The sequence below is a fragment of the Acanthochromis polyacanthus genome, chromosome 7 (genome assembly GCF_021347895.1).
Source record: "Acanthochromis polyacanthus isolate Apoly-LR-REF ecotype Palm Island chromosome 7, KAUST_Apoly_ChrSc, whole genome shotgun sequence".
NCBI classification, from domain to species: domain Eukaryota; kingdom Metazoa; phylum Chordata; class Actinopteri; family Pomacentridae; genus Acanthochromis; species Acanthochromis polyacanthus.
This window is the reverse complement of record NC_067119.1, coordinates 1,227,536-1,252,022: the sequence shown is the minus strand read 5'-3', so window position 1 is coordinate 1,252,022 and position 24,487 is coordinate 1,227,536. Positions and strand designations below refer to the sequence as shown.

The 24,487-nt window shown below is 39.2% G+C and overlaps 2 protein-coding genes across 9 annotated transcripts in view; one reads left to right on the top strand and one right to left on the bottom strand.

Moving 5' to 3' along the window:
* The first annotated feature begins 948 nt into the window (after positions 1-948).
* tti2 (TELO2 interacting protein 2) lies at positions 949-10,109 on the top strand. Its single transcript, XM_051950593.1, has 11 exons — positions 949-1,077; positions 3,821-4,303; positions 4,905-5,071; positions 6,454-6,511; positions 6,599-6,727; positions 7,602-7,694; positions 7,790-7,983; positions 8,282-8,425; positions 8,520-8,679; positions 8,771-8,879; positions 9,220-10,109. Exons 2-10 carry the CDS (start codon positions 3,821-3,823, stop codon positions 8,855-8,857), a joined length of 1,515 nt encoding a protein of 504 aa, XP_051806553.1. The 5' UTR covers positions 949-1,077; the 3' UTR covers positions 8,858-8,879; positions 9,220-10,109.
* The window catches only part of cntrl (centriolin), a 47,770-nt gene continuing 32,384 nt past the window's right edge, over positions 9,102-24,487 (bottom strand). For all 8 annotated transcript variants that reach the window (XM_051950578.1, XM_051950572.1, XM_051950571.1 and 5 more), the window contains 2 exons: positions 10,170-10,232; positions 9,102-9,354 (listed from right to left, as the gene is read on the bottom strand). In XM_051950578.1, coding sequence (XP_051806538.1) covers positions 9,229-9,354; positions 10,170-10,232 — 189 coding nt within the window. In that variant the 3' untranslated portion in view covers positions 9,102-9,228. The remainder of the gene's footprint in view (positions 9,355-10,169; positions 10,233-24,487) is intronic.

Below are 24,487 nucleotides of genomic sequence, written 5' to 3'. Positions count from 1 at the left end.
GACCCCCAATAAAGTTCTGAACATGATTTAAAGTTGCTCTAGAATGATTTAAAGTTGTTCTATATTAGTTGAAGTTGCTCAAAAATGAATTAAGTTGCTCTATGTGATGTTTTAGTTGCTCTATATTATTTAAACTTGGGCCTCTGTACCTCCATATAGATTTTCCATTAAAAATCATTTCAGTTTTAGCTGTTTTTCTAACTTCATGTCGTCAGTTTTTATTTTAATTTGACTCATTAAAGGCGTTATTTTAGTCTTTAGTTTTTAAAACAATAAAATATTGAAGCGGATGGAGGAAGTTCACCAGGAGACGAAGCATCAGAACTTCTGAAGGATTTATTGATGGAGGGCCATGAAAATAAACACAACAACAAAAACAAACAAGAACCCAGAGAGACAAGTTTTTATTGTTCTGCTTGTTTGAACGCGTTAATTTGTTAGTTTGTGTAGAAAAGTTTAGATTTTCCCAGCCCGCCAGCAGAAGGAATGAACTCATTTCTGTGATTTATTCACCATTTACTGTTTATTCTGTGATGTGCAGCGAAAACCTAATAAATGATCTGAAAGCTGAAGTATTTTCTCTTTCTGAGGTCCAGGTTTTGATGCAGAAGAATCACAATAAAGAAATTAAAGAGCAAAATTAGGAAAATGAATGATGTTTAATCAAATAAAACAATAAAAAATAAAAATAAACACCATGAATATTTAAAATGAGTCCAGATTTAATTATTCTGCTGGTTGTTTCAGGTATAATAATATATGCTGTGTGTGTGTGTGTGTGTGTGTGTGTGTGTGTGTGTGTGTGTGTGTGTGTGTGTGTGTGTGTGTGTGTGTGTGTGTGTGTGTGTGTGTGTGTGAGAGATCCCTGAACCGTTTTCTCCTGTTTACATTTGAATAATTTTATTGATTTTTTTCTGAGTGTTTCGGAGGTCGGAACCTTTCTCATGGAGTTTGTATCCAGCCGGAGGTTTTATCTGAGCGTACCGTCCGTCCCGCTGAACGTTCCGGAGGCTTCAGTCAAACGTTGAGAGAAAATTTACCGAAAACATAAATAAAAATCTGGAGAAGACGCTTCAGGTGAGTTTATGAAGCAAGACTTTTATTTTCAGGCTTTTTTGCTGCTTCCGGTTTTGTTTCTGTCGTTTCAACTGTGAACTCATGTCAGACATCAGGTTCTAGATGAAACAGGGGCTTCAGGAGAAACCAGCTGAAGAAACTGGTGTGAAGCAATCCAGCTCCGCCGAGAAAGGTGTGAAGTGAGCAAGCGCTCGTTTTTAGGGGAGCCTGTCTATACTTGACATTACGGTAATATAGAACTGCGGGAAATCTCCTAGTTTCCACAGACTCATTCCACCTCAGTCTTGTAGTAAACCACCCCAGGAAGACCCCCACTCAATTTGGGATCGGTTTGATTTCAGATTTCTTGAAGAATCCTTTCTAAGTCAAACAAACCATTAACCATAACTTTTATTGGTTCTATTTCTTGTCAGTCCTTACATCAAAAACAAATAAAATCTTCAACATCTTCAGTCGGTTCCCAATGACTTCTTAGAGTCTTATTCTTTACAATAATGATTAAAAATATTTAGAATGTGAATCAAATGTAATTACAATGTAAAATGTAAAACACTTACATAAATTAGGATTTGCCTCCATAATGAAATACTAACACATTAAAAAGATACAGAGACTTGATGACAGCACAACACACACATCCTGTTTCAGACCCTCCATGTCCAAGCATTGTTCATGGAACCACCTTTCACATGCATCACATTGGACCTATGAAATGAGGTTAGTAAATTAAATTAGATTGTATATCATGCCTGAGGTTCTTCAATGACCTGATAATCGTCACTTCCATACTGGTCTATCCATTAACAGTTAAATATTATGGTTACAGCACTTTCTTGCGATATGTGTCTTTTTTTGTCATCTCAAATCGTGAAGTCATGCATTCAAAATGTACTTCTGTGGAAAACGCACCCAGTTTGTTACTGAGGGCCCAGCACCTGGAGGCTTCACCAAAGAGCACATTGCACAGCTGTTGGCTATGTCCAGAACTGAATTAAAAAAATATCCAATAAAATAGTCTAAACTTATAATATGCATATTCTTTAGACCATTATTACATTATTGTAATCATGTAATGATCAATATAAAAAATCTGAATGACTATACTATGCTGAAATTTGGGTGGGGGTCTTCCTGTAGAGGTCCAGTACAGGACTGTGTTAGCCTAGCCATGCTACACCCATGTTTCTGACGGCACAAGGGGAAGCTCGACAGGGAGGGAGGCGGGCTAAAAGGTTGTCTATCAAATCCCTCTGCAGCAATTGGGTAGGTATACAACCAATCAGCACAACGAATAGGCTGACGTAGTTCCTCGAGCACCGGCGGATTGTGGCTAAGTCCCATTAGCTTCCCAACCAGCGGAGCCAACTGGTATATTAAGGATTTGCCATATCCCGTCGGCATAAGTCCAAATACGTCTTTCTTCTCAATGAAACACTTCAGTGCCGTCCTTTGTTTATCTTTCAAGTTGAATTTTAGCTTCAAATCTTTAAGGGCTGTGGTCAAAGCCGAGTCAAAAGATAACTGTTTATTGTTTCCGGTTGTTTCTGTCAGAATCGTCACGCCTCTGTCGTCACTTAGTTACGCCCGCCTTCTGACTCTACACTTCATGGTGATTGGTCCGGCCAGTTTTAGGAGAATCCAGCCTCGAGCCTTATGGAGGGTAACTAGACCCACCCTGGCAGAGAATTAAATTCGTTGCCGTGGGTTGTCTAGCACGGCTAGGCTAGGACTGAGGTGGAATGAGTCTGTGGAAACTAGGAGATTTCCCGCAGTTCTATATTACCGTAATGTCAAGTATACACAGGCTCCCCTAAAAACGAGCGCTTGCTCACTTCACACCTTTCTCGGCGGAGCTGGATTGCTTCACACCAGTTTCTTCAGCTGGTTTCTCCTGTAGATGTTTTTATCTCCAGACTTCAGCAGCAGTTTGCAGGAAACCAGAACTTCGCTGAAGATAAACTTCTTCTAAAGTTCTACTCATGTGGACTCAGAGAAGCTCCGGAACCAAAACCAGGTCACATAAACGTTCAGAACTTCTCAGCTTCAGGAGAACTTCAGGTTCCTTAGACCAACACCAGAGACCTGCAGAACCGTTCTATGAACACCAGAACTGGTCCTCAGCCCGACCAACAAGGTTCTACAGACAGAACCTCTGCTGGATCTCCTGGTTCCTCCACTGTGTTCTGTTTCAGGAGTGTCTGGGTCAGAACCTTCAGAACTGTGGACAGAATCATCCAGTTCTCTGGAGAACAAACTGTGTTCTGGTCGTAGAGTTTATAGATCAGAACCTGCTTCATCTGGATCCATCAGAACCTTTTAGAAATTTACAGAACCTAGAGAACCTAGAGAACCTTACAGAACCGGTCTGAGAACGTCCACCACAGACGGAGAAGAACTGTGGTTCTCCAACTGGACCTTCCTGTAGTCAACATCTGAAAAACGGTAGAAGAAGAGGAGGGACTTCTTCATCATGAAGCTCCAGATTATTAGAACCTTCTAGAACCTTTTATATCCTCCAGAACTGAGTCCAGTTTTTCCTGAACATCACCAGAACCTGATTTTTATTCCTGAACGTTCTGAGGTTGTATTTCAGCTGATCGTCAGGTTATTGATCTAATCGGCTAATCAATCAGGTTATAGATCTAATCAGCTGATCATCAGGTTTTGATCTAATCAGCTGAGCATCAGGTTATTGATCTAATCGGCTGATCAATCAGTGACTGTTTCCTTCTTCTGTCCTCAGATGGAGCTCTCATCTCTACTTCATGACCTTCATCTCTCCTCCTCCTCCTCAGAGAAGCCCCGCCCCTCTGCTGATCTCCCTCCAATCACAGAGCTCCTTCCTCAGCTGCAGGAGAAGCTGATTGGTTCACCCTCTGACACCTGCTCCTTGATTGGTCGAGTGGAGCAGCTGTTCCAGGCCGCACATCCTTATTGGTTGTTCTCTCTGGGCTCTGCCAATCAGGAGGGAGAGTGGGCGGAGCTTCAGGCAGCATACTGCTCTGTAATCGGCGCTCTGATTGGCTGTGCTGCTCTGCCACTGTGTGATGACGACTGCAGCCCACTGAGCGCGGCGGCCTATCAGAGCGTCCCGATCCGTGCCTCCGCCGTAAGCTCCACCCTCACAGCGCTGATTGATAGCTGGGCCAGAGGGGGCGGGGCCAGAGGAGGTCTGCTGCTAGCCATAGCTCCACCGCTCTGCGTCTTCAGCGTCACACACTTCCAGGTGAGCTGCTGATCAAAAACCTGATCAGGTTATTGATGTGATTAACTGATGGACGAGATAGAAGGAAGCACCCTGAATTCGGAAGCTAGAGGGTGGCTAGGGTCGAACCGGACAAGATTTGACTTTTTTTCTTTTAAGGATCTAGTCTTGTGTAGGACAGAAATGTCGACTAACTGACATTTCTGTCCTACACAAGACTAGATCCTTAAAAATGGCAAATCTCGTCCGGTCCGACCTTAGCCACCCTCTAGCTTCCGAATTCAGGGTGCTTCCTTCTAGACGCAGGTTTCAAGTGCCTATATGTAGGACAGTTAGGTTCAAAAAATCATGGGTCCCATTGGCCTTCTTAACAAAGAACGGTTTTTAACGCCTTTATAAGGCAGTCCGCTCTGTGGTCATTTTAACTTTCCTTAGGTTTTTATTTATCTTATATTCTATTGCATTTAACTGATTGTTGTTATTGTTGTTTCTGTTGTGTATTTTATTGTTGTGCATCGCATTTATTGTGTTTTGTCTGTTGTTTGCTGCACCAAAAATTGCCCCGCGGGGACAATAAAGATTTCTTGACCTTGATCGGGTTATTGATCTGCTTCCTGTCCAGGATCAGCTGTGGACTAGCTCCACCTCCAGAGCTGCTGCTCGTCGCCTGCAGGAGGCGCTGCTGAGGGCGGGGCAGTGGAGAGACTCCGCCCACCTGCTGATGGGGGACCAGGAGAACCGAGGAATTCTGGGAAATGTTCTGGACATTCTGCAGCCTCAGCTGAGCAAGTAATACTTTAAAGTACAAAAAGACTTCATGAGATAAAGTCACCGTGTTTATACAGTATTTATAAATGACGTGTATATTTACTGTAGAAATAAATGTATATATGACACTAAAACGTCATTTAAAATTTCTCCAAATTGTCGTAGTTTAGCATGTCATCTTTAGCACTTAGCATAATGGAAATGTGCTACCATTTGGTGGGCTAAGCTGTGGAAAAGGTTCGGCTCTGGGAGCTGTGTGAAAATTAATAAACACAACGCACACAGGAATTTGTTACCGGTAATGTATTAAAAAAATAATAACAAAAAATACATCAAGCCAAAACAATGACCAAAATAATAGAACAAAACAATAAGAGAAAATCGGAGTGAGAATAAATGAATAAAATTCACCTGTAATTCAAGCAATTAAATCATAATTCAGCAGCTTCACTTTTACCAGTTAAAAGCGCCAGTGCTATGTTCAGTTCAACAGTTCTACATTCAGGTGAGCGTGGGTCCACTGTTGCCAGTGGTGTTAATCAAACAAGTCCATGAACAAATCCTAACAAATGAAACAAATCTAAGTCCTACCACACCACTGATGAAGGGATGAGGCTGTGAGGCTTGAGGCCTGCCAACAGTGGGGGGGTGAATCTAGCCAACTGTTTTCCAGCTCGTTCCAGGGTAGCTCTCCATCAAAGCAAATCCTCCATAGAAGCCTAACCTGTTCAGCAGACAGGCTTCATCATCTCAATCATCATCAGTCATCATGTTTTCCATTAGCTGCTCACCAACGTTCAGCACAGTATGGGTTCAGGTGGTGACATCCAGAGGCATGGCTCCAGTGGTGAAGGCCTGTTAGCATTAGCATGAACATTAGCATGATACTAAAAGCTTTTAACGTGCTTAGCCAGAGTTTGAACCCACTTCCTCCTTGATGGTATGGTTTCCAGAGATAAGTGGTGTGGAGTGATCCTGCTGTTCTAGTTACTGCTGTGTGTGACTGAATGAAGCTGATGTGCTTCAAACAAAGGAATGGGGTGGATTCCAGGTGGGAGAGAGACTGCTGGTGATTGGTTCAGGTGTTGTGACTGACAGAGAGGAGGTCCAGTATTATGGAAGTGACTGACTGTGACTGGCAGGTGTCCGTTCATGTTGGAATCTTGATGTCCAACAATGAACCATTACAGAGTGAGTGCTCCATCCTCCAAAATGGAACAAAAACGTCACAGTTTAGCATGCTGTCTGAAATGACACAAATGTATATATATGTGGTATTTCTATATAGTAAAGTAGTATTTCTTTGTACGTACTGTATATGTAGTAGTCGTAGTAGTATATGTGCATACTAAATGTAGTATTTGTATATACTATGTGCAGTATTTGTCCTCTGTGTGTTTCAGGGAGTCTCTCTTTCGCTGTGAATCGGTGAAGTTCGTGTTTTCCTGGACGCTGCTGCAGGTTCGTCTCCATGGCAACATCAGCCACGTTTAACTTCCCTCTGTTCTCCTGTTTGATCTGAATATTGATATTTGATCTGTGATGCAGGTGACTCGCCCCGCCCTCTCCCCCCTCCTGCCCCGCCTACTGCCCCCCTCCCTCCTCCTCAGCGACCATCACAGACCAGAGAACTGCATGATGGGAGTTCAGTGTCTGCACCACGTCGTCCTGCACACGGTATTTCAGCAGTAGATAGTACACTGATTCAGATGGTGATGATGATGATGGTGATGATGATGGTGATGATGGTGATGGTGGTGATGAGGATGATGGTGATGATGATGGTGATGATGAGGATGATGGTGATGATGATGATTATGGTGATGGTGATGATGATGGTGATGATGATGGTGATGATGGTGGTGATGAGGATGATGATGGTGGTGATGATGATGATGATGATGATGATGATGATGGTGGTGATGATGATGATGATGATGATGATGATGATGGTGGTGATGATGATGATGATGATGATGGTGATGGTGATGGTGATGGTGATGATGGTGATGATGATGATGATGATGATGGTGGTGATGAGGATGGTGGTGATGAGGATGATGATGGTGGTGATGATGATGATGATGATGATGATGGTGGTGATGAGGATGATGGTGATGGTTGATGATGATGATGATGGTGGTGATGAGGATGATGGTGGTGGTGATGATGGTGATGCATGATGGTGGTGATGATGATGATGGTGATGGTGATGATGGTGATGATGATGATGATGATGGTGGTGATGAGGATGATGGTGGTGGTGATGATGATGATGATGATGGTGGTGATGAGGATGATGGTGATGATGATGATGATGTGATGGTGATGATGGTGGTGGTGGTGGTGGTGGTGGTGATGATGGTGATGAGGATGATGGTGATGATGATGATGATGGTGATGGTGATGATGGTGATGATGATGGTGGTGATGAGGATGATGGTGGTGGTGATGATGGTGGTGGTGGTGGTGATGATGAGGATGATGGTGGTGATGAGGATGATGGTGATGATGATGATGGTGATGATGATGGTGGTGATGATGTGTTCAGGCGGCTGCAGATCTTCGTCAGTTCAACAGGTCAGAGGTTCTCTATCAGGCTCTGTTCAGACTCTTGTTCACCACTGAGGAGGCCGTCATCCAGGTAATGGAACATAAATAATAGAGTCGTGTGAAAATCTTACAGCAGACGTTCTCCTGTTGACCCCTCGGTTCTGTCTGGTTCTCCCTGGTCCTCAGCTGGTTCTGTCCTGCCTGCTGGACCTCCTGCTGGTCTTAGAAAAGCCCCCCGCCTCGCTGGCCCCCTCCCTCCCCCGCAGAAAGTCTTGTCGCCATGATGACGTGCTGCGACTGGTTCTGACCCACATGGAGGCAGAACACAAGGTGGCGCTGCGACGCGTTTATGCTGCCGCTCTGCCGCCGCTGGTCGACAGGTGAGTCCGATGGTTACCTGGTAACTTCCTGTTTCTGGGTTTAACTTCCTGTTTTTGTCTAAGATTCAGGTAAAAGTTTACATTAAACTAAATGAAGTGAATTAAAGAGAATAAAAGTTTGGCTGAAACTGTAATGAACTGATTAGATGGAAACCTGTTTTCTGTTTCATCTTCAAAATGTCTGCTTTGAAGCAGAACCGGATTAAGAAAGTTAAAGATCAGATTCTGTTAATAATAATACTAATGTTCACAATAATGTAGGTTTGGTCTAACAGCTGATCTGATTGGTCCGGGTCAGGGTGGGCGTGGCCATCTGCAGACACCTGAGGCGGGTGGAGCGAGTGGTTCTGGGATACCTGGAGATCAGAGACCCACCTGAGGAGACAAGCAGACTGAAGATCCTGGAAGTTCTGCAGAAGATCATCAGAAGCGCCTGGCCCAGGTAGCAACACACGCCTGTACAGATAAACACACATACCTACATGTATGTATATACACACACGTACAGGAAAAAGACTCTCTCTGTCTGACTCCAGGATGCAGAGGCGCAGCGCCTCGTTGCTGCGTTGTTTGTTGCGGCTGCTGGTTGACGTTTCTTCAGACTCTGAACTCAGTGACTCGACTCGACGTCAGCTGATGGATCAAACGTCCGTCTGCCTGCGGCTGCTGGATGCCTGTTGCCATGGAGACGTCCAGGTGAGTCATGATCAGCTGATTGACCTGCAGGAAGCTGCTAACCTTTTTGGATGTTTAAAATGTCTCAAAAATGTTTGTGTTTGTGTCTCAGCGGTGCCTCCTGCAGGTTGACAGCAGCTGCTGCAGTGCCGAGGTTCTCTGCTGCCTGGAGACGGTAACCACGACGACAGACCGGTGATGGAGGCGGACTGACGGAGCAGGTCAGAGCTTGATCTGATTGACAAACTAAAAGGAAACGATTTCAGTTTCACATTTTAGTCTGTGACTGAAGAACCGAAGCTGCAGCACAAAGTTCATTAAAGATCAACCTAATTAATAAGAATTATGATAATAATACATTTTGTTTGTTCGATGTGATTTTTGCTGCAAACTGAACATAAATCCAGAATCTAGGTAAAAATAAGAACAGTGTTTTCTGACTGTTGCCATTCAGATGTTTATTTATAGATTTTCAGATATTTATTAGTGTTTTATTAATGAATATTTGTTTGGCTCCTCCCACTGTGACCTCACACCAAACAGGAAGTGTTTCTGTTCCAGATCTGGTCCTCATGATGCTTCTGACCGGTCCAGCAGAGTCTCCAGCTGCTCCAGTTTCAGATCCACTAAACTTCCCTCCGTCTGCAGACGTCTGAGGTTCTGCTGCCGAGTCCACAGACTGGAGCGAAGACGAGCCTGAAGACAAACAGAACGTTAAAGTTCTACAGAACCGGGATCTGGTTTCTGTTGTTCTCACTTGAATGGTTCGACAGCTGAACCAGAACTGTGATGTTCCATTAAATTCCAGGTTGAGTGAACAGAGAACCAAGCTAACGATACAACGATGTCATAGTTCACCTGCTCTGTTAGCACGGCGGCTAGCTGTGAGCAGCTCCGTGGTTGTTCTGTTTCTTTTCTTCAGTTTCATGTTGCGTTCAGTTTGTGTTTCTGAGAAAAACTTTAGAAGAACCTAAAGAAGAACCCAACTGACAGAAAGTACATGGAACCAGAACCATCAGTGGAATTAAACATCTGGTTACCTGTCCAGGTGACATCCAACATGACCATTAGATGTTTGTATTTGTGACACCAACCATCAGTTAGCTGCTAACAGCTAGCCACCATGCTAACTGCACTAGTTAACATTCCATCAGAGGACAACCAGCGGAGCGGGTCAAAACTCAGCGGGTCACCAAAACTACACAAGAAGTGACATCACATATCAGATCATATTATGCAGAAGCTGCTGGAGGGTTAAAGGTTTAAATTAAAGGAGGCTAACAGTTTCCCCCCGCTTCCAGTCTTTGTGCTAAGCTAGGCTAACAATATGCTGCAGCATCATCATGTTGAAGTTTATGAGTTACTACTGTTTTATTCTGTAAAACAGTTGTGACTTTACAGCTCTGTTCTTTCCTAAGTTTGCTGTGAAAATAAACATAAAGCTGAATTTATCACCAGTGAATGTCTGATTTCATGTGGACAGATATTCGGTGAGTTAGTGAAATTCTAACCGTCAGCTGATCTTCTTGTTGTCTCAGTTTTTCTCTCTCCAGCTCCACCGTCCAGCTCTGCTCCTGAAAACCATAAAAAAAAACATTTATCGTTTAACGTCCTGAAACAGGTCGGGTTAAGCGGGCCACCCATGTACAGGGGCTGGTCTCCAATGCAGCGGCCCTTTGCTGCACGTCTTCCCTTCTTCTCTTCGTTTCCTGTCACTCTTCACTGCTACAATGAAAATAAAGGCAAAAAAGAAAATATTTTTTTTAAAAAACAGACATGCCATATGATGAAATAACGTAAAGTAGGCTGTGAAAAACACAGTAGAACACTTTTCTTTGAAAAAACAAATCATGAATTTTGTCAAAAAAAGCCATACTATACTATGTCGAAAAAAATGTAGCCGCAAGGGGACACAAGCCAGTGTCTTATTGTGCCGGTCCCAAGCCCGGGTAAATACAGAGGGTTGTGGCAGGAAGGGCATCTGACGTAAAACTTTGGCCAAATCAAACATGCGAATCAAATGTATGACTTCCATATCGGTCGAGGTCCAGGTTAACAACGACCGCCATCGGTGCTGTCGACCTACAGGGTGCAGATGGAAAATGGACGACTGTTGGTCGAAGAAGGAGGGGAGGAAGGTGTGTTCGTAGGAAGAGAGAGAAGAGGAACACCAAGAGTCAAGGACTGAGAGTAGGGACTTTGAATGTTGGAACTATGACAGGAAAAGGTAGAGAGCTGGTTGACATGATGCAGAGGAGGAAGATGGACATACTGTGTGTCCAGGAGACCAGGTGGAAAGGTAGTAAAGCTAGAAGTTTAGGAGCAGGGCTCAAGTTGTTCTATCATGGTGTAGATAAGAAGAGAAATGGAGTAGGAGTGTCATTTTTGTGCATTTTCGGACAAAAAATGACGTTTTTTTTGTCCAATTTGGGACGGCTTACTATACGATGATGTTTTTTGACCTTTTTAGGACGGCTTACTAAATGATGACGTATTTTTGGACAATATACTAAATTATGACATTTTTGATGATTTTCGGACGACATGCTAAACTGTGAGGTTTTTGGTGATTTTCAGACGACATACTAAATTATGGCGTTTTTGGTGTTTTTCAGACGACATACTAAACTATGACGTTTTTGGTGATTTTCGGACAACATACTAAACTATGACGTTTTTTCCATTTTCGGACGACATACTAAACTATGACGTTTTTGGTGATTTTCGGACGACATACTAAACTATGACGTTTTTTCCATTTTTGGACGACATACTAAACTACGACGTTTTTGGTGATTTTCGGACGACATACTGAACTATGACGTTTCTGATGATTTTCGGACAACATACTAAACTATGACGTTTTTGGTGATTTTCAGACGACATACTAAACTATGACGTTTTTTTCCATTTTCGGACGACATACTAAACTATGACGTTTTTGGTGATTTTCGGACGACATACTAAACTATGACGTTTTTTTCCATTTTCGGACGACATACTAAACTATGACGTTTTTGGTGATTTTCGGACGACATACTGAACTATGACGTTTCTGATGATTTTCGGACAACATACTAAACTATGACATTTTTGGTGATTTTCGGACGAAATACTAAATTATGGCGTTTTTGGTGTTTTTCAGACGACATACTAAACTATGACGTTTTTGGTGATTTTCGGACAACATACTAAACTATGACGTTTTTTTCCATTGTCGGACGACATACTAAACTATGACGTTTTTGGTGATTTTCAGACGACATACTAAACTATGACGTTTTTTTCCATTTTCGGACGACATACTAAACTATGACGTTTTTGGTGATTTTCGGACGACATACTGAACTATGACGTTTCTGATGATTTTCGGACAACATACTAAACTATGACATTTTTGGTGATTTTCGGACGAAATACTAAATTATGGCGTTTTTGGTGTTTTTCAGACGACATACTAAACTATGACGTTTTTGGTGATTTTCGGACAACATACTAAACTATGACGTTTTTTTCCATTTTCGGACGACATACTAAACTATGACGTTTTTGGTGATTTTCGGACAACATACTAAACTATGACGTTTTTTCCATTTTCGGACGACATACTAAACTATGACGTTTTTGGTGATTTTCGGACGACATACTAAACTATGACGTTTTTTTCCATTTTTGGACGACATACTAAACTATGACGTTTTTGGTGATTTTCGGACGACATACTGAACTATGACGTTTCTGATGATTTTCGGACAACATACTAAACTATGACGTTTTTGGTGATTTTCAGACGACATACTAAACTATGACGTTTTTTTCCATTTTCGGACGACATACTAAACTATGACGTTTTTGGTGATTTTCGGACGACATACTAAACTATGGCGTTTTTAGTGATTTTCAGACGACATACTAAACTATGACGTTTTTGGTGATTTTCGGACAACATACTAAACTATGACGTTTTTTTCCATTTTCGGACGACATACTAAACTATGACGTTTTTGGTGATTTTCGGACGACATGCTAAACTGTGAGGTTTTTGGTGATTTTCAGACGACATACTAAATTATGGCGTTTTTGGTGTTTTTCAGACGACATACTAAACTATGACGTTTTTGGTGATTTTCGGACAACATACTAAACTATGACGTTTTTTTCCATTTTCGGACGACATACTAAACTATGACGTTTTTGGTGATTTTCGGACGACATACTAAACTATGACGTTTTTTTCCATTTTTGGACGACATACTAAACTACGACGTTTTTGGTGATTTTCGGACGACATACTGAACTATGACGTTTCTGATGATTTTCGGACAACATACTAAACTATGACGTTTTTGGTGATTTTCAGACGACATACTAAACTATGACGTTTTTTTCCATTTTCGGACGACATACTAAACTATGACGTTTTTGGTGATTTTCGGACGACATACTAAACTATGACGTTTTTTTCCATTTTCGGACGACATACTAAACTATGACGTTTTTGGTGATTTTCGGACGACATACTGAACTATGACGTTTCTGATGATTTTCGGACAACATACTAAACTATGACGTTTTTGGTGATTTTCAGACGACATACTAAACTATGACGTTTTTTGTCCATTTTCGGACGACATACTAAACTACGACGTTTTTTTCCATTTTCGGACGACATACTAAACTATGACGTTTTTTTGCATTTTCGGACGACATACTAAACTATGACGTTTTTTTTCCATTTTCGGACGACATACTAAACTATGACGTTTTTTTCCATTTTCGGACGACATACTAAACTATGACATTTTTGGTGATTTTCGGACGACAGACTAAAGTATGACGTTTTTGGTGATTTTCGGAGGACATACTGAACGATGAAGTTTTTGGTGATTTTCGGACGACATACTAAACTATGACGTTTTTGGTGATTTTCGTCCGACATACTGAACTGTGATGTTTTTGGTGATTTTGGGATGACATGCTAAACTATGAAGTTTTTGACGATTTTTGGATGACATACTAAAGGATGACGTTTTATGTGATTTTCAGACGTCATACTAAATTATGACATTCTTGATCATTTTCGGACGATATCGTCAACTTTGACGTTTCTGATGATTTTCGGACGACATACTGAACTATGACGTTTCTGATGATTTTCGGACAACATACTAAACTATGACATTTTTGGTGATTTTCGGACGACATACTAAATTATGGCGTTTTTGGTGTTTTTCAGACGACATACTAAACTATGACGTTTTTGGTGATTTTCGGACAACATACTAAACTAAGACGTTTTTTTCCATTTTCGGACGACATACTAAACTATGACGTTTTTGGTGATTTTCGGACAACATACTAAACTATGACGTTTTTTCCATTTTCGGACGACATACTAAACTATGACGTTTTTGGTGATTTTCGGACAACATACTAAACTATGACGTTTTTTTCCATTTTCGGACGACATACTAAACTATGACGTTTTTGGTGATTTTCGGACGACATACTAAACTATGACGTTTTTTTCCATTTTTGGACGACATACTAAACTATGACGTTTTTGGTGATTTTCGGACGACATACTGAACTATGACGTTTCTGATGATTTTCGGACAACATACTAAACTATGACGTTTTTGGTGATTTTCAGACGACATACTAAACTATGACGTTTTTTTCCATTTTCGGACGACATACTAAACTATGACGTTTTTGGTGATTTTCGGACGACATACTAAACTATGACGTTTTTTTCCATTTTCGGACGACATACTAAACTATGACGTTTTTGGTGATTTTCGGACGACATACTGAACTATGACGTTTCTGATGATTTTCGGACAACATACTAAACTATGACGTTTTTGGTGATTTTCAGACGACATACTAAACTATGACGTTTTTTTCCATTTTCGGACGACATACTAAACTATGACGTTTTTGGTGATTTTCGGACGACATACTGAACTATGACGTTTCTGATGATTTTCGGACAACATACTAAACTATGACATTTTTGGTGATTTTCGGACGACAGACTAAAGTATGACGTTTTTGGTGATTTTCGGAGGACATACTGAACGATGAAGTTTTTGGTGATTTTCGGACGACATACTAAACTATGACGTTTTTGGTGATTTTCGTCCGACATACTGAACTGTGATGTTTTTGGTGATTTTGGGACGACATGCTAAACTATGAAGTTTTTGACGATTTTTGGATGACATACTAAAGGATGACGTTTTATGTGATTTTCAGACGTCATACTAAATTATGACATTCTTGATCATTTTCGGATGATATCGTCAACTATGACGTTTCTGATGATTTTCGGACGACATACTAAACTATGGCGTTTTTTGTCTATTTTCGGACGACATATTAAACTATGACGTTTTTTGTCCATTTTCGGACGACGTACTAAACTACGATGTTTTTGGTGATTTTCGGATGACATACTGAACTATGACGTTTTTTGTCCATTTTCGGACGACATACTAAACTATGACGTTTTTGGTGATTTTCGGACGACATACTGAACTATGACGTTTCTGATGATTTTCGGACAACATACTAAACTATGACATTTTTGGTGATTTTCGGACGACATACTAAACTATGACGTTTTTGATGATTTTCGGACGACATATTGAACTGACGTTTCTGATGATTTTCGGACGACATACTAAACTATGACGTTTTTGTCCATTTTTGGACGACATACTAAACTATGACGTTTTTTTCCATTTTCGGACGACATACTAAACTATGACGTTTTTGGTGATTTTCAGACGACATACTAAACTATGACGTTTTTGGTGATTTTCGGACGACATACTAAACTATGACGTTTTTTTCCATTTTCGGACGACATACTAAACGATGACGTTTTTGGTGATTTTCGGATGACATACTGAACTATGACGTTTCTGATGATTTTCGGACAACATACTAAACTATGACGTTTTTGTCCATTTTCGGACGACATATTAAACAATGACGTTTTTGTTCATTTTTGGACGACATACTAAACTATGACGTTTATGGTGATTTTCGGACGACATACTAAACTATGACGTTTTTTGTCCATTTTCGGACGACATACTAAACTATGACGTTTTTTTCCATTTTCGGACGACATACTAAACTATGACGTTTTTTTCCATTTTCGGACGACATACTAAACTATGACGTTTTTGGTGATTTTCGGACGACATACTGAACTATGACGTTTCTGATGATTTTCAGACGACATACTAAACTATGACGTTTTTTGTCCATTTTCGGACGACATACTAAACTATGACGTTTTTTTCCATTTTCGGACGACATACTAAACTATGACGTTTTTTTCCATTTTCGGACGACATACTAAACTATGACGTTTTTTTCCATTTTCGGACGACATACTAAACTATGACATTTTTGGTGATTTTCGGACGACAGACTAAAGTATGACGTTTTTGGTGATTTTCGGAGGACATACTGAACGATGAAGTTTTTGGTGATTTTCGGACGACATACTAAACTATGACGTTTTTGGTGATTTTCGGACGACATACTGAACTATGACGTTTCTGATGATTTTCGGACAACATACTAAACTATGACATTTTTGGTGATTTTCGGACGACAGACTAAAGTATGACGTTTTTGGTGATTTTCGGAGGACATACTGAACGATGAAGTTTTTGGTGATTTTCGGACGACATACTAAACTATGACGTTTTTGGTGATTTTCGTCCGACATACTGAACTGTGATGTTTTTGGTGATTTTGGGATGACATGCTAAACTATGAAGTTTTTGACGATTTTTGGATGACATACTAAAGGATGACGTTTTATGTGATTTTCAGACGTCATACTAAATTATGACATTCTTGATCATTTTCGGACGATATCGTCAACTATGACGTTTCTGATGATTTTCGGACGACATACTAAACTATGGCGTTTTTTGTCTATTTTCGGACGACATATTAAACTATGACGTTTTTTGTCCATTTTCGGACGACGTACTAAACTATGATGTTTTTGGTGATTTTCGGATGACATACTGAACTATGACGTTTCTGATGATTTACGGACGACATACTAAACTATGACGTTTTTTGTCCATTTTCGGACGACAAACTAAACTGACGTTTTTGGTGATTTTCGGATGACATACTGAACGATGAAGTTTTTGGTGATTTTCGGACGACATACTAAACTATGACGTTTTTTGTCCATTTTCGGACGACATACTAAACTATGACGTTTTTGGTGATTTTCGGACGACATACTGAACTATGACGTTTTTGATGATTTTTGGACGACATACTGAACTGTGATGTTTTCCGTGATTTTGGGATGACATGCTAAACTATGAAGTTTTTGACAATTTTTGGATGACATACTAAAGGATGACGTTTTATGTGATTTTCAGACGTCATACTAAATTATGACATTCTTGATCATTTTCGGACGATATCGTCAACTATGACGTTTCTGATGATTTTCGGACGACATACTAAACTATGGCGTTTTTTGTCTATTTTCGGACGACATATTAAACTATGACGTTTTTTGTCCATTTTCGGACGACGTACTGAACTGTGATGTTTTTGGTGATTTTGAGATGACATACTAAACTATGAAGTTATTGACAATTTTCGGACAACATACTAAATTATGGCGTTTTTGGTGTTTTTCAGACGACATACTAAACTATGACGTTTTTGGTGATTTTCAGACGACATACTAAACTATGACGTTTTTGGTGATTTTCGGACGACATACTAAACTATGACGTTTTTTGTCCATTTTTGGACGACATACAAAACTATGACGTTTTTTTCCATTTTCGGACGACATACTAAACTATGATGTTTTTGGTGATTTTCGGATGACATACTGAACTATGACGTTTCTGATGATTTACGGACGACATACTAAACTATGACGTTTTTTGTCCATTTTCGGACGACATACTAAACTATGACGTTTTTTGTCCATTTTCGGACGACATACTAAACTATGACGTTTTTTTCCATTTTCGGACGACATACTAAACTATGACGTTTTTTTCCATTTTCGGACGACATACTAAACTATGACGTTTTTGGTGATTTTCGGACGACATACTGAACTATGACGTTTCTGATGATTTTCAGACGACATACTAAACTATGACGTTTTTTGTCCATTTTCGGACGACATACTAAACTACGACGTTTTTTTCCATTTTCGGACGACATACTAAACTATGACGTTTTTTTGCATTTTCGGACGACATACTAAACTATGACGTTTTTTTTCCATTTTCGGACGACATACTAAACTATGACGTTTTTTTCCATTTTCGGACGACATACTAAACTATGACATTTTTGGTGATTTTCGGACGACAGACTAAAGTATGACGTTTTTGGTGATTTTCGGAGGACATACTGAACGATGAAGTTTTTGGTGATTTTCGGACGACATACTAAACTATGACGTTTTTGGTGATTTTCGTCCGACATACTGAACTGTGATGTTTTTGGTGATTTTGGGATGACATGCTAAACTATGAAGTTTTTGACGATTTTTGGATGACATACTAAAGGATGACGTTTTATGTGATTTTCAGACGTCATACTAAATTATGACATTCTTGATCATTTTCGGACGATATCGTCAACTATGACGTTTCTGATGATTTTCGGACGACATACTAAACTATGGCGTTTTTTGTCTATTTTCGGACGACATATTAAACTATGACGTTTTTTGTCCATTTTCGGACGACGTACTAAACTATGATGTTTTTGGTGATTTTCGGATGACATACTGAACTATGACGTTTCTGATGATTTACGGACGACATACTAAACTATGACTTTTTTGTCCATTTTCGGACGACAAACTAAACTGACGTTTTTGGTGATTTTCGGATGACATACTGAACGATGAAGTTTTTGGTGATTTTCGGACGACATACTAAACTATGACGTTTTTTGTCCATTTTCGGACGACATACTAAACTATGACGTTTTTGGTGATTTTCGGACGACATACTGAACTATGACGTTTTTGATGATTTTTGGACGACATACTAAACTACGACGTTTTTGGTGATTTTCGGACGACATACTGAACTATGACGTTTCTGATGATTTTCGGACAACATACTAAACTATGACGTTTTTGGTGATTTTCAGACGACATACTAAACTATGACGTTTTTTTCCATTTTCGGACGACATACTAAACTATGACGTTTTTGGTGATTTTCGGACGACATACTAAACTATGACGTTTTTTTCCATTTTCGGACGACATACTAAACTATGACGTTTTTGGTGATTTTCGGACGACATACTGAACTATGACGTTTCTGATGATTTTCGGACAACATACTAAACTATGACGTTTTTGGTGATTTTCAGACGACATACTAAACTATGACGTTTTTTTCCATTTTCGGACGACATACTAAACTATGACGTTTTTGGTGATTTTCGGACGACATACTGAACTATGACGTTTCTGATGATTTTCGGACAACATACTAAACTATGACATTTTTGGTGATTTTCGGACGACATACTAAATTATGGCGTTTTTGGTGTTTTTCAGACGACATACTAAACTATGACGTTTTTGGTGATTTTCGGACAACATACTAAACTATGACGTTTTTTTCCATTTTCGGACGACATACTAAACTATGACGTTTTTGGTGATTTTCGGACAACATACTAAACTATGACGTTTTTTTCCATTTTCGGACGACATACTAAACTATGACGTTTTTGGTGATTTTCGGACGACATACTAAACTATGACGTTTTTTTCCATTTTTGGACGACATACTAAACTATGACGTTTTTGGTGATTTTCGGACGACATACTGAACTATGACGTTTCTGATGATTTTCGGACAACATACTAAACTATGACGTTTTTGGTGATTTTCAGACGACATACTAAACTATGACGTTTTTTTCCATTTTCGGACGACATACTAAACTATGACGTTTTTGGTGATTTTCGGACGACATACTAAACTATGACGTTTTTTTCCATTTTCGGACGACATACTAAACTATGACGTTTTTGGTGATTTTCGGACGACATACTGAACTATGACGTTTCTGATGATTTTCGGACAACATACTAAACTATGACGTTTTTGGTGATTTTCAGACGACATACTAAACTATGACGTTTTTTTCCATTTTCGGACGACATACTAAACTATGACGTTTTTGGTGATTTTCGGACGACATACTGAACTATGACGTTTCTGATGATTTTCGGACAACATACTAAACTATGACATTTTTGGTGATTTTCGGACGACAGACTAAAGTATGACGTTTTTGGTGATTTTCGGAGGACATACTGAACGATGAAGTTTTTGGTGATTTTCGGACGACATACTAAACTATGACGTTTTTGGTGATTTTCGTCCGACATACTGAACTGTGATGTTTTTGGTGATTTTGGGACGACATGCTAAACTATGAAGTTTTTGACGATTTTTGGATGACATACTAAAGGATGACGTTTTATGTGATTTTCAGACGTCATACTAAATTATGACATTCTTGATCATTTTCGGATGATATCGTCAACTATGACGTTTCTGATGATTTTCGGACGACATACTAAACTATGGCGTTTTTTGTCTATTTTCGGACGACATATTAAACTATGACGTTTTTTGTCCATTTTCGGACGACGTACTAAACTACGATGTTTTTGGTGATTTTCGGATGACATACTGAACTATGACGTTTCTGATGATTTACGGACGACATACTAAACTATGACGTTTTTTGTCCATTTTCGGACGACATACTAAACTATGACGTTTTTGGTGATTTTCGGACGACATACTGAACTATGACGTTTCTGATGATTTTCGGACAACATACTAAACTATGACATTTTTGGTGATTTTCGGACGACATACTAAACTATGACGTTTTTGATGATTTTCGGACGACATATTGAACTGACGTTTCTGATGATTTTCGGACGACATACTAAACTATGACGTTTTTGTCCATTTTTGGACGACATACTAAACTATGACGTTTTTTTCCATTTTCGGACGACATACTAAACTATGACGTTTTTGGTGATTTTCAGACGACATACTAAACTATGACGTTTTTGGTGATTTTCGGACGACATACTAAACTATGACGTTTTTTTCCATTTTCGGACGACATACTAAACGATGATGTTTTTGGTGATTTTCGGATGACATACTGAACTATGACGTTTCTGATGATTTTCGGACAACATACTAAACTATGACGTTTTTGTCCATTTTCGGACGACATATTAAACAATGACGTTTTTGTTCATTTTTGGACGACATACTAAACTATGACGTTTATGGTGATTTTCGGACGACATACTAAACTATGACGTTTTTTGTCCATTTTCGGACGACATACTAAACTATGACGTTTTTTTCCATTTTCGGACGACATACTAAACTATGACGTTTTTTTCCATTTTCGGACGACATACTAAACTATGACGTTTTTGGTGATTTTCGGACGACATACTGAACTATGACGTTTCTGATGATTTTCAGACGACATACTAAACTATGACGTTTTTTGTCCATTTTCGGACGACATACTAAACTATGACGTTTTTTTCCATTTTCGGACGACATACTAAACTATGACGTTTTTTTCCATTTTCGGACGACATACTAAACTATGACGTTTTTTTCCATTTTCGGACGACATACTAAACTATGACGTTTTTTTCCATTTTCGGACGACATACTAAACTATGACATTTTTGGTGATTTTCGGACGACAGACTAAAGTATGACGTTTTTGGTGATTTTCGGAGGACATACTGAACGATGAAGTTTTTGGTGATTTTCGGACGACATACTAAACTATGACGTTTTTGGTGATTTTCGGACGACATACTGAACTATGACGTTTCTGATGATTTTCGGACAACATACTAAACTATGACATTTTTGGTGATTTTCGGACGACAGACTAAAGTATGACGTTTTTGGTGATTTTCGGAGGACATACTGAACGATGAAGTTTTTGGTGATTTTCGGACGACATACTAAACTATGACGTTTTTGGTGATTTTCGTCCGACATACTGAACTGTGATGTTTTTGGTGATTTTGGGATGACATGCTAAACTATGAAGTTTTTGACGATTTTTGGATGACATACTAAAGGATGACGTTTTATGTGATTTTCAGACGTCATACTAAATTATGACATTCTTGATCATTTTCGGACGATATCGTCAACTATGACGTTTCTGATGATTTTCGGACGACATACTAAACTATGGCGTTTTTGTCTATTTTCGGACGACATATTAAACTATGACGTTTTTTGTCCATTTTCGGACGACGTACTAAACTATGATGTTTTTGGTGATTTTCGGATGACATACTGAACTATGACGTTTCTGATGATTTACGGACGACATACTAAACTATGACGTTTTTTGTCCATTTTCGGACGACAAACTAAACTGACGTTTTTGGTGATTTTCGGATGACATACTGAACGATGAAGTTTTTGGTGATTTTCGGACGACATACTAAACTATGGCGTTTTTTGTCTATTTTCGGACGACATATTAAACTATGACGTTTTTTGTCCATTTTCGGACGACGTACTGAACTGTGATGTTTTTGGTGATTTTGAGATGACATACTAAACTATGAAGTTATTGACAATTTTCGGACAACATACTAAATTATGGCGTTTTTGGTGTTTTTCAGACGACATACTAAACTATGACGTTTTTGGTGATTTTCAGACGACATACTAAACTATGACGTTTTTGGTGATTTTCGGACGACATACTAAACTATGACGTTTTTTGTCCATTTTTGGACGACATACAAAACTATGACGTTTTTTTCCATTTTCGGACGACATACTAAACTATGATGTTTTTGGTGATTTTCGGATGACATACTGAACTATGACGTTTCTGATGATTTACGGACGACATACTAAACTATGACGTTTTTTGTCCATTTTCGGACGACATACTAAACTATGACGTTTTTTGTCCATTTTCGGACGACATACTAAACTATGACGTTTTTTTCCATTTTCGGACGACATACTAAACTATGACGTTTTTTTCCATTTTCGGACGACATACTAAACTATGACGTTTCTGATGATTTTCAGACGACATACTAAACTATGACGTTTTTTGTCCATTTTCGGACGACATACTAAACTACGACGTTTTTTTCCATTTTCGGACGACATACTAAACTATGACGTTTTTTTGCATTTTCGGACGACATACTAAACTATGACGTTTTTTTCCATTTTCGGACGACATACTAAACTATGACGTTTTTTTCCATTTTCGGACGACATACTAAACTATGACATTTTTGGTGATTTTCGGACGACAGACTAAAGTATGACGTTTTTGGTGATTTTCGGAGGACATACTGAACGATGAAGTTTTTGGTGATTTTCGGACGACATACTAAACTATGACGTTTTTGGTGATTTTCGTCCGACATACTGAACTGTGATGTTTTTGGTGATTTTGGGATGACATGCTAAACTATGAAGTTTTTGACGATTTTTGGATGACATACTAAAGGATGACGTTTTATGTGATTTTCAGACGTCATACTAAATTATGACATTCTTGATCATTTTCGGACGATATCGTCAACTATGACGTTTCTGATGATTTTCGGACGACATACGAAACTATGGCGTTTTTTGTCTATTTTCGGACGACATATTAAACTATGACGTTTTTTGTCCATTTTCGGACGACGTACTAAACTATGATGTTTTTGGTGATTTTCGGATGACATACTGAACTATGACGTTTCTGATGATTTACGGACGACATACTAAACTATGACGTTTTTTGTCCATTTTCGGACGACAAACTAAACTGACGTTTTTGGTGATTTTCGGATGACATACTGAACGATGAAGTTTTTGGTGATTTTCGGACGACATACTAAACTATGACGTTTTTTGTCCATTTTCGGACGACATACTAAACTATGACGTTTTTGGTGATTTTCGGACGACATACTGAACTATGACGTTTTTGATGATTTTTGGACGACATACTGAACTGTGATGTTTTTCGTGATTTTGGGATGACATGCTAAACTATGAAGTTTTTGACAATTTTTGGATGACATACTAAAGGATGACGTTTTATGTGATTTTCAGACGTCAGACTAAATTATGACATTCTTGATCATTTTCGGACGATATCGTCAACTATGACGTTTCTGATGATTTTCGGACGACATACTAAACTATGGCGTTTTTTGTCTATTTTCGGACGACATATTAAACTATGACGTTTTTTGTCCATTTTCGGACGACGTACGGAACTGTGATGTTTTTGGTGATTTTGAGATGACATACTAAACTATGAAGTTATTGACAATTTTCGGACAACATACTAAATTATGGCGTTTTTGGTGTTTTTCAGACGACATACTAAACTATGACGTTTTTGGTGATTTTCAGACGACATACTAAACTATGACGTTTTTGGTGATTTTCGGACGACATACTAAACTATGACGTTTTTTGTCCATTTTTGGACGACATACAAAACTGACGTTTTTTTCCATTTTCGGACGACATACTAAACTATGACGTTTTTGGTGATTTTCGGATGACATACTGAACTATGACGTTTCTGATGATTTACGGACGACATACTAAACTATGACGTTTTTTGTCCATTTTCGGACGACATACTAAACGTTGACGTTTTTGTTCATTTTTGGACGACATACTAAACTATGACGTTTTTAGTCCATTTTCGGATG